At 41.5% G+C, this 10,426-nt stretch overlaps 1 protein-coding gene across 1 annotated transcript in view; it reads right to left on the reverse strand.

Moving 5' to 3' along the window:
• Window positions 1–712: 712 nt before the first annotated feature.
• EVA1A (eva-1 homolog A, regulator of programmed cell death) overlaps window positions 713–10,426 on the reverse strand; it is a 47,294-nt gene continuing 37,580 nt past the window's right edge. Inside the window, exon 4 of the mRNA XM_049651794.1 lies at window positions 713–1,741. Coding sequence (XP_049507751.1) covers window positions 1,368–1,741 — 374 coding nt within the window. The 3' untranslated portion in view covers window positions 713–1,367. The remainder of the gene's footprint in view (window positions 1,742–10,426) is intronic.

Below are 10,426 nucleotides of genomic sequence, written 5' to 3' on the forward strand. Positions count from 1 at the left end.
CCAGCAGAGGAAGTCTCAGGACCATTCTTTCAGACATACTGATGACACCAATGGATGCCAATGGAGATACTCTCAGTAGGAAGGGCCAGGAGCACTGGGACAGACTAAGGAACACACTGCATGTCAAGAAAAGGGAGCCAACAGACCTGTAACTCACAGTGCAGAGGTGCTTGGGAATCTCTCTCTCTCTCTCTCTCTCTCTCTCTCTCTCTGCCCCACCCCTGCTTGTGCATATGCTTTCTCTCTCTCAAAATAAATAAATAAACTTTAAAAAATGTTAAAAAAAAAAAAGTCCCTAGTTAGTCACACAAAGGCCATTTCTTTATTCTTCAGTTTCTCCATTCCTCCTAATTCCCCAATTATTAAAAGAGCGTGGCAAAAGACCATAGCCACCTATGAAATGACTGCCATTTAAGGTAAATATAACCACAGAGATGGACATGAAACAAAAAAGATTTTATGTAGTATTTATTATTTTTTTTTATCTCATCCTAATTTTGGCTTTATTCCTCATCTCCCATTCCCATTCTTTTCTGGGAAATTCAAACTTGTTTTTTTTTAACAAAATGTTTAAAATCATGAGTATCTAGATTTATAACAAAATTTCTTTCCTCCAAAGGGGCGGGAGGCAGGGGGAGACACATCTTTTATTCTTATGCAGCATCTTCAAATATGCATGTTAATATATATTTTATAAACTATTTAAAATAAAACCCTTCATCCTTTGAGGTTATTGATATTTTCTAGTTCACTGACACATCTCCCATAATACATTAATTCTATCCATCTTCATGAATGAGGTGGGAACTATACTAAAAAATAGGATTTTAATCCCTGAGGTGCCAGTTAAAATGGACAAGGTTGCCATTGCAACACAAGATTTTTAAAAATCAGCCTTAAATAATAAGCATAAATCATGCTATCTGGATGAGAATCACCTCCATAGCATGGGGTCATTTAGAAAATTGCATTTACTGGGTTAAGTTCACCCTGCTATTCCTAGCCTTCATGCCATGAAAATCTTCCTTTTGTAAAGGAATAACACAAAGCAATGAAGTCTGCAGAAACTTCTGAGATCCTCAGAAATCAAGAGAAACCACAGTCCCGTTTCTCTAATCTCCACCCACATTGTTGGAGAGGGTTTTCAGCACCGTTCCAAGACCTAGAAAGGTTGATGAACTGACTTGGGTTTTCTACTTCTCCATGAATTTAATCGAAAAGGAAAGATGAGTCCTCCTGTCTGGGAAATGGGCGTGTCCTGCTTATCTCTGCCCCCAGGGCTTAAGCAGAACTGCGTTCAGCCCTGTGCCCAGCGGGCCCTGGCCCTCTCCGGCGGCTTCCTGAGACGCGGGCATCCGTTCCCGCCCCTAGTAGTAGCGGTTCAGGCTCCTGGTCCCGGGCACCTCGGGCTGGCCGTTCATCCAGATCTCCCTGATGATGCGTTCCCGCTCCTCCAGTCGCTGGGCGCGCTCCAGCTCCTCGGCCGAGGTGAACACGTTCTTGTTCAAAGTCCTCTCGAAGCGGCGGTGTCTCCTGACGGAGATGTCAGACGCCGTGTCAGAGCTGCCGTCGTCGCTGTCGCTGCTGTCGCTGCTGCTGTCTCGGTCCTGCAGGAACTTCTTCCGGGGACGCTGTCGGCAGTCTGTGTGGCAAGAGATCCTCATCACCAAGGCGGCCAGAGTGAGCACCAGCCCGATGCACACGCCGGAGACAAAGTACAGAGCTGCGCGCTCGGGGTTTTCTGCGGGAGGAAACAGAGGCATTAGTGATGTCGACTCCAGATGCGCAGAGGAAACAGAGCTCCCGCCCACCTTGCACACGTCTCAGCACACCTCAAAGTTCCGATGGTTACACATATTGCCTTCCTATGTGACAAACTGCATACTGTATTCAAAACATAATTATCAACAAGTACTGAATCTGGGTATAGGGTGTATGGGATTCTTTTCCTATATCCTTGCAACTTTAAATTTGAAATAATTTAAAAAAAAAGATAAAAGAAAGAAAAGTATTATTTAGCACCTATTATAAGCACAAGTATACTTAGATGTCATTTCTTTAAGAGATGTTATGTGTCTAAGGGCACCTGGGTGGCTCAGTCGGTTAAGCCCATCTGACTCTTGATTTTCAGCTCAGGTCATGGTCTTACAGTCCTGATATCCAGCAGGCTCTGTGCTAGGCATGGAGCCTGCTTAAGATTCTCTCTCTCTCTCTCTCTCTCTCTCTCTCTCTCTCTCTCTCTCCCCCTCTGACCCTATCCCCCACTCGTGTGCATGCTCAATTTCTCTGTTTCTTCTCTCTCTCTCTCTCTCTCTCTCTATCTCTCTCATAGATGTATTGTGCTTAAAGCCCATTTTTGCCTCTATGGGAAAATTCTTGGCTTCTGAATATGCTCCTACAACCCCTGAATAATCTTTTAAGCACAGCTGTAAGCAGAAGCAGTTGCTCCTGCTTCTTCCTCTTCTTCTTCTTGACAACAAATTTATAAATAAAACCAAGGATAGCTGCCTCCCTTATTCTAACTATACCATTACAGGTCTAGTCAACAAATGTAGTTAGCTTCCAAGATGCTCCCTGCACCCCCCCCCCACCTCTTAGTATTCAGACTCTTGCACAAGCCCTTCCCTTTGAGGGCTGGACCTAATGGGCTGGACCCAGTCAAGGATTTCTAACAAATAGAATATGGCAAAAGTGATGGATGAGTCTAAGATTAGGTTATATAAGACTGACTTCCAATTTGCTTATGCGCTCGCTCTCTCTCTCTCTCTCTCTCTCTCTCTGGCTTTTCTCACTCACTTGTTCTGATGGAGCCAGCTGCCATGTTGTGAGCTGCTCTATAGAGTGGCCCACATGGCAAGGAACTAAGTGTAGCCTCTGGCTAACTGCCTGGAAGGAACTGAATCATGCCGACGGCCATGCGAGTGAATGTGGAAGTGAACCATGCCCTCCTAGTGCAGCCCTGGCCTTGCAACTAAGCCAGTCTCAGATTCCTGACCCACAGAAATGACAAGATAATAAATGTGTATTGTTTTAAATTTTAAGTTTTGAGGTATTTTGCTTTGCAGCAATAGATAGCTTATACAATCACAGACTGAAAGGCCAGAGTAGGTAGTTTATAATAACCTCATCAGGTAATTGGTGGGGGAGAAATTTGAACTTTTCCTTGGTGAGAAAAGAAAATAATCATTCTGTTGATGTGCAATATGCTTAGTGAGCCCAATGATGATCCCTGTATGATGTGCTCAACAGGATGAGAGACTTGGGGTGAATAACCTTCCCTTTCTAGGCAAGTATGAGAACATAGGGGCATGCCTGGCCTTGAGTCACAGGGCATAATCAATGTGATATGACCCAAGATTGCCATCAACAAATTAGTTTTCCATAATCTGTATTCACTTGTAAGTATGAATCAAAATACACATTGTTTTGTAGATTTTTAAAGAATGTAAGTGGTATCATATATATATATTTTTAATTTAAGAATATTTTTTAGAGAACTTTCCAGATATGTCAACAGAATTCTTTCTGACTGCTGCCCCGTGTTCTGTAGCGTGGACATATCAAAGTTTATTTAACCATTTCCTGAATACTATCAATATAAGTGGTTTACAATTTTTTTACTATTTTGAGCAATGCTAGAGTCAACATGCTTGTGTTCTTGTACACATCTCTTTATACACATGCAGAATTATTTCTACAGGTTAGTTACCTAGAAATAGAATAACTGCATCAAAGGGCATAGGCATTTTGAAGTTTTATGCATCCTAAATTGTACCCCAAAAAAAGGCTCTATCAGTCTAAACACAGCATATTGAACACATGTGTTTATGATACCTCCTTCTCTCCAAAACTCCTGCCAAAAAGACAGTTATGTGAATAAAATAGATATAAATTAGAGGTATGAAGAGGAGTGAAGAAAACAGAGGACACTAATAGTAGATGCAAGAGTAGTCAACAATGTAAATGTGGTGAAAGGGAAGTGACATCAGTATCATAGCAGTGTAACATATCCCTACTTTTTGTGTCTCTTGTTTTTAACAGCTAATTAAGCATCCATCCACAAACAAAAGTGTCTCTGTGGGAGTCTTGTGATCCAACAACATAGCCCAAGAAACCCGGGAGGAGTCTCGCCCACCTGATCATCCCATAATAGACCACAGACAGACTTCAGTTTGGGCTGTGGAACTAGCAACCCCAACCCCAACCCTTCCCAGCTGTGTTTGGGGAAAATTTTGAAAAGTGCTGACTTGGATGAAACAATTCCAGCACATCGCTTAAGGAAACAAACAAACAAACAAACAAACAAACAAACAATAAAGGGGTTTGAAGGAACTTTTCAGGCATTGCCCCTCCCCTCCAAGTTGACAGCACAGAATTGAACTATCCGGTGGCACCACTCTGTGGGGGGAAGTGAGAGATGTGTGTGAGTGCCTGGTTACCCCAGCTACGCTGGATGCAGCAGGGAAAAACGCATTTCCCTCCAGGAACATCCAGAGTCTGAAGTGGGACCCCCATGACTGAGGGGAGGGAAGAAATTGGGAAAGAGACAGATAAGACTATCAAAGGGCATTAAAGAGACATGGTTCATGCTGACTGCACTCAGGATGTCTGGAGAAAGTCCACCCACAATCCACTGGGAGAACCTCAGCCAAGGATCTCTCCACCAGCTGACAGACACCCCTCATGCCCCAAGTGCTAAACCTACACTTTCCCTTGCTCTAAGGTGGCTCCTTACTCAGGCTCCAAGATTGGCAGCAAAAGAAAGCTGGGTAAACTAGAGTGCTATCAAAAAAAATAGACTAGGATCTGTGGGCAAGAGAGAAACCAGAAACTTGAGCTGTAGCACCACCTTCTGGAAAACAAAAGGGAGGTTTCTAGTAGCCAGCCAGGTGAGCTGTAAGAAGATCCAGAAAAGACATAAAAGCTTTAAAAATTTTGCCACAAGAGGGAGTAAGAAGTGTGGAGCAGGTGTATAAATGCAAGTCCAGATAAAACAGGATCAATGAACAATATACTCCATCTGAAGGCAACTAGTGAAGATTTGAGGAAGTGTCTTTTACTTTAAAGACAAAGCAGCAACACAAAGCTATAAGGAACATGAAGAATCAAGAAACTTATCACCACCAAAAGATAATAATCCTTCAATAAAGATTTCAAAGACATGAAATCTTATGATCTAGCAGGTAAAGAATTCAAAATAACAATGAGCTATAAAGAAACACAGACGACAATTTGATGAAATCAGGGAAAAAATACATGAACAAAATGAAAAATTTAGCAATGAGATAGAAACCTTAGAAAAGAACCAGACAAAATTCTGGAGCTGAAGAATTCAATGATTGAAATGAAAAATGCAATAGAGGGGCGCCTGGGTGGCGCAGTCGGTTAAGCGTCCGACTTCAGCCAGGTCACGATCTCGCGGTCCGTGAGTTCGAGCCCCGCGTCAGGCTCTGGGCTGATGGCTCGGAGCCTGGAGCCTGTTTCCGATTCTGTGTCTCCCTCTCTCTCTGCCCCTCCCCCGTTCATGCTCTGTCTCTCTCTGTCCCAAAAATAAATAAAAAACGTTGAAAAAAAAATTTTTTTTTAAATAAAATAAAATAAAGAAAAATGCAATAGAGAGAATCTGCAGCAGAGATCAAATGGAAGACAAAAATAAGTGACCTAGAAGCCAGTTGTTTTCAAATAACCCAATCAAAGGCAAACAGAGGGAAAAAAATGACAGAGTGAAGAAAGCCTATGTGACCTGACCATTCAGTCAGATGTACAAATATTAGCATAATCAGAGTTCCAGAAGGAGAAGAGAGGAGGAAGAGGCCAGAAAGATTATTTTTAAAATAATAGTTGAGGGCTGCCTGGGTGGCTCAGTCTGTTGGGTGTCCAATTCAAGTTTGGCTCACCTCATGATCCCAGGGTCATGGGATCAAGCCCCACATTAGGCTCCATGCCGAGCATGCAGTCTGCTTGGTTGTTCCTCTCTCTTTCCCTCTCTCTCTCTCTCTCTCTGTCCCTCCCCCCTGCTCATGTGTGCTCTCTCTCTCTCTGTATAAATTAAAAAAAAAAAAAAAAATAGCTGAGAACTTCCAGAAACCGAGAAGAGGCTTTGGCATCCAAGTTCATGAAGCTATTAGATCACCCTATTATCTTAAAGCAAAAACACCTCCAAGACCCATTATAATGAAATTAAGAAAAAGAATCTTAAGCACATCTAGAGTAAAAAAGAGTGTAACTTATAAAGGAACACCCATTAGGCTATCAGTGGATTTCTCAGCAGAAACTCCACAGGCCAGGGGAGAGTAGAATGACATACTTAAAGTGTTGAAAGAAAAAATTGCCAGCCAAGAATACTCTATATGGCAAAGTTATCCTTCAGATATGAAGGAGAAATAAAGACTTTCTTAGAGAAACTAAAGCTGAGGCTATCCTACCTTACAAGAAATGCTGAAAGGAGTTCATCAAGTTGAAGTGAAAAAATGCTAATTAGTGACATGAGAACATCTGAAAGTATACCACACACTGGTAAAGGTAAATATGCAGTCTGATTTTTTTTTTTAATTTTTTTTTCAACGTTTTTTATTTATTTTTGGGACAGAGAGAGACAGAGCATGAACGGGGGAGGGGCAGAGAGAGAGGGAGACACAGAATCGGAAACAGGCTCCAGGCTCCGAGCCATCAGCCCAGAGCCTGACGCGGGGCTCGAACTCACGGACCGCGAGATCGTTACCTGGCTGAAGTCGGACGCTTAACCGACTGCGCCACCCAGGCGCCCCAGTCTGATTTTAAAAACTCTAATTCTGTAACAGAATCACGTATTAGCCACTAAATGATAGTATAAGGTTCAAGGAAAATAGTATTAAAAATAACTGTAACTATTACAATCTATTAATGGACACACAATGTAAAAAGAGGTAAATGGTGACATCAAAACTATAAAGAATAAAATGGTGGATCTTTTGTATGCAGTTGAGAAGCTTTCAATATTTTACTAGTGACCATGATGTTAGCTTTGGGTTTGTCATATATGGCCTTTATCATATTTAATTATGTTCCTTTTATACCCAATTTGTTGAGGATTTTATCATGAAAGAATGTTGTATTTTGCCAATGCATTTTCTACATCTATTGAAATGAACAGGGAAACAGAAGGAAGTGAAATCACTATCTTTAAGAGATGTCTGCATTCCCATGTTTGCAGCAGCATTATTCATAATAACCAAGACGTGGAAACAATCTAAGTGTCCATCAACAGATGAATGGATAAAGACAATGTGTTGTGACCATAAGTACATTATTGCTAATTGAGATAAGTCAGACAAAGTAAGACAAATACTGTATGTTATCACTAATATATGGAATCTAAAGAGGCCCTCCTCACAGAAACAGAGGGTATAGTGATGGAACAAGGGCTAGAGAATGAGAGAATCGTAGCTGTGTTGTTTAAGGCTATAAATTTGTAACCACTAGATGATTAAGTCCTGGGGATTTAATGCACAGCATAGTGAATTACAGAAAACAATATTGTATTACAGGCTTCAAAGTTGCTAAGAGAACTTAATTGTTCTCACCACAAAAAAAAAAAAAAAGAGATAATAATTAGGGGACGTGAGACACATGGTAGCTAATGTTATGATGGTAATCACACTGCAATATATGAATATGCCAAGTCCACACCTTGTCACCTTAAATCTATACAATGTTATGTCAATTATATCTAATAAGAATTAATTGCTTGATATAAATAAATACATGTTCAGTGAAGGGGGATGAAACTGAACTCTGTCTGGTTGATATCCAGCAGAAACTGAGAGAACTGAGGCAGCTCTTGCCTTAAGGAGCAGACCAGCAGGGAAGCAGACCCAATCATTCCAGGACCAAAGGGAAGAGCTATTACGAAGCATAAAGAGGGATCTCTGGAAACATAAAGGTAAGCGGAAAAGCTAAAGTTCAGATATGGGGCTCTGAGGAGGCTTTCTAGAAAAGATACCCAAATCCATGCTTTTACCAAGATGGAAAGCCATTGGGCAGAACTGCATCAGTTTGAAGCCTCATCTAAGTCATTTCTTAAACACCACTTACCTACCCCACTGAATTGTGGTAAGGGTTAAAGGTATTACAGATGACCAGCATAAAAGGATTATCCATGATCTTGACGAAGATAGGCATTCAATAAATAATAACTCACTCTATTTATTTTCTTCCTCCCTCTCTCCCTCTCTTCCTTCCTTCTGAGTTCTCTCCCTCCCTCCCATCCATCCCTCCATCCATCTAATCTATCTGTTTTCCTCCCTCTTTCCCTTTCTCCCTTACCTTCCTTCCTTTTCTCATCCCACCCTTTCTTCCCTGTGAATGTATTTCTCCATGTTTTTCACACCCTGCCCTCACAGCCTCCCATTACATAGGTTAACTGGAAGATGGTTATTGAACTTTATCTTGGGAACCACTATTCTCCCCTCTCCCAGCTTAACTAGTCCATCCTGTCCTGCTACTCCAACCAGAAAACATACTTTTTTGCCTACAGCAGTCTCAGACAAGGATTCCTAGAGAAGCCCAGCAAAAGCAATGAGAGAGAGCAAGGGAGTTTACTGGGCCTTACTGGATCCTGAGGAGGTGACTCAGGGTTGATTTTCACAGCTGATATAATTTGTTTTGGTTTTCTTCATCATGCTTCTGCAAAAATCGAAACTGTAGCTCTATCGTGGTTGTTTTTTCTCATCTCTGCTCCAGGTCACTTCCTCTTGGCCAATGATCCACCCTGGTCTTGGCCAGATCCAGACAGCTGTTAATTAGCCAGGAAGTAGAGTGGGGAGGGCTATTGCCGGTTGTTTTCCCTCAGTAAATAAAAATAAATGTATTGCTGTATCTTGCTTCCTGCAGGGTCATTGTTTTCATGAGCAGGAAAAGGCTCTATGTGGAGGTCCTGGGACTAATTTCATTTGCACCTTCAGAGGTCAGACCATGCCCAGCAAACTCTGCAAAAGAGCAGAAGCAGCCCAGGCCAGATCAGCTGGTCTCCGTGCAAGTGTAATTGGTTCTCCTGCCTAGACTTTTCTTGTTGGCCTCAAAGCTTGCAATCCCTTGACTGGAAAGAAAAAAAGTTTTACAGATAGGTTTTAAAGAGAGTAACGGGGCTTTTGTTGTATCAGAGAGTATTCAGCATCATTTCTTCTCTGAACTCTTCAGGCATTGCAAGGATTCCTCTTTATGAGATTCTGTCCCTCACCATAAAGAAGCGAAGACTCCTACTAACACTTCTGCCCTTTCTGAAATGCTGGAAAAAGCTTCCCTCCTTCTTCCATCCCTGACTTGTTCTTCTTCAGGAAGAGGGAATATTGGAGAATCCCTGCCCCACTAGGCTGGCTCTGGAGTATACTCCCTTGCTTTCACCTCTTTTGAGGCCATCCTCACCTTTTTGAGACCATCCAGGCCATAAACACTCCCCGAAAGAGGCCTTCTGTTCCCTTACCCATAATCCTAATCCACCCTGCTTACCTTTCTTCACCTGTGGCAGGAAAGACCTGCCATCGTATCACCCCAGGACTAAGGGGAGCTAGGTAGAAGGCCCAGAACATTCTCTGTTGTGGCTTAACCACTGCTATAGTCAGTACCCTATTCTGATGCGTTTCTGGCTCCTTGAGTCCGGAAGGAAGAGTGTGATTAATTAGCCCCTCCAATCTAGGCAGCACCTTATGTAGTTGTATTGTAATTAGTTATATAACTACTATTTTTCCCATATAACAGTGAGAAAATTGAGGGCAGAATCCACATGATTCACTTTGAATTTCCAGAGCATCTAGCATATTGCCTTGCTCATTATGTGTATCTCACAAATATTTATTGAATTAAATCATGAATACACAGTTTCTAAAAGTCCAGTTAATAAACTTATTGTATGTTGATTAACATGTATATAGATTTATGTAGGTGTATATATGTGTGCATACATATAAATGTACATGTATGTGTGTATATAGCATTAAAAGAGTAGGGGATGACAAAAATTTGTAAAACAACCATAAGCTCACAACCTGAATATAACTACATACTGTGTAGTGTAGTGAATGTTCTTCTGTTCTTTTTTCCTGTCATATGAATATGTACATATTTATTTATATTTACTTCATTATATTTATATAGTTTATATATTTTTATCTGCATGGGTTTTTTGTTTGCTTTTAAGACTTTTTACAGCAGTTTTAGGTTCACAACAAAATTAAGAAGAAAAGACAGAGATTTCCCACATACTCCCCACCCCCACACACCCATAGCCTCTCCCATTATTAACATCCCCTACCAGAGCGGTACCTTTGTTACAGTTGATGAACCAACACTGACACATCATAATCACACAAGGTCCATAGTTTACATTCGGGCTCTAGGTGTTGTACATTCTGTGAGTTTGGACAAATGCATAGTCAGAGTACTTCTGTGT

This window comes from Panthera uncia, assembly GCF_023721935.1.
Source record: "Panthera uncia isolate 11264 chromosome A3 unlocalized genomic scaffold, Puncia_PCG_1.0 HiC_scaffold_11, whole genome shotgun sequence".
Lineage (NCBI taxonomy): Eukaryota > Metazoa > Chordata > Mammalia > Carnivora > Felidae > Panthera > Panthera uncia.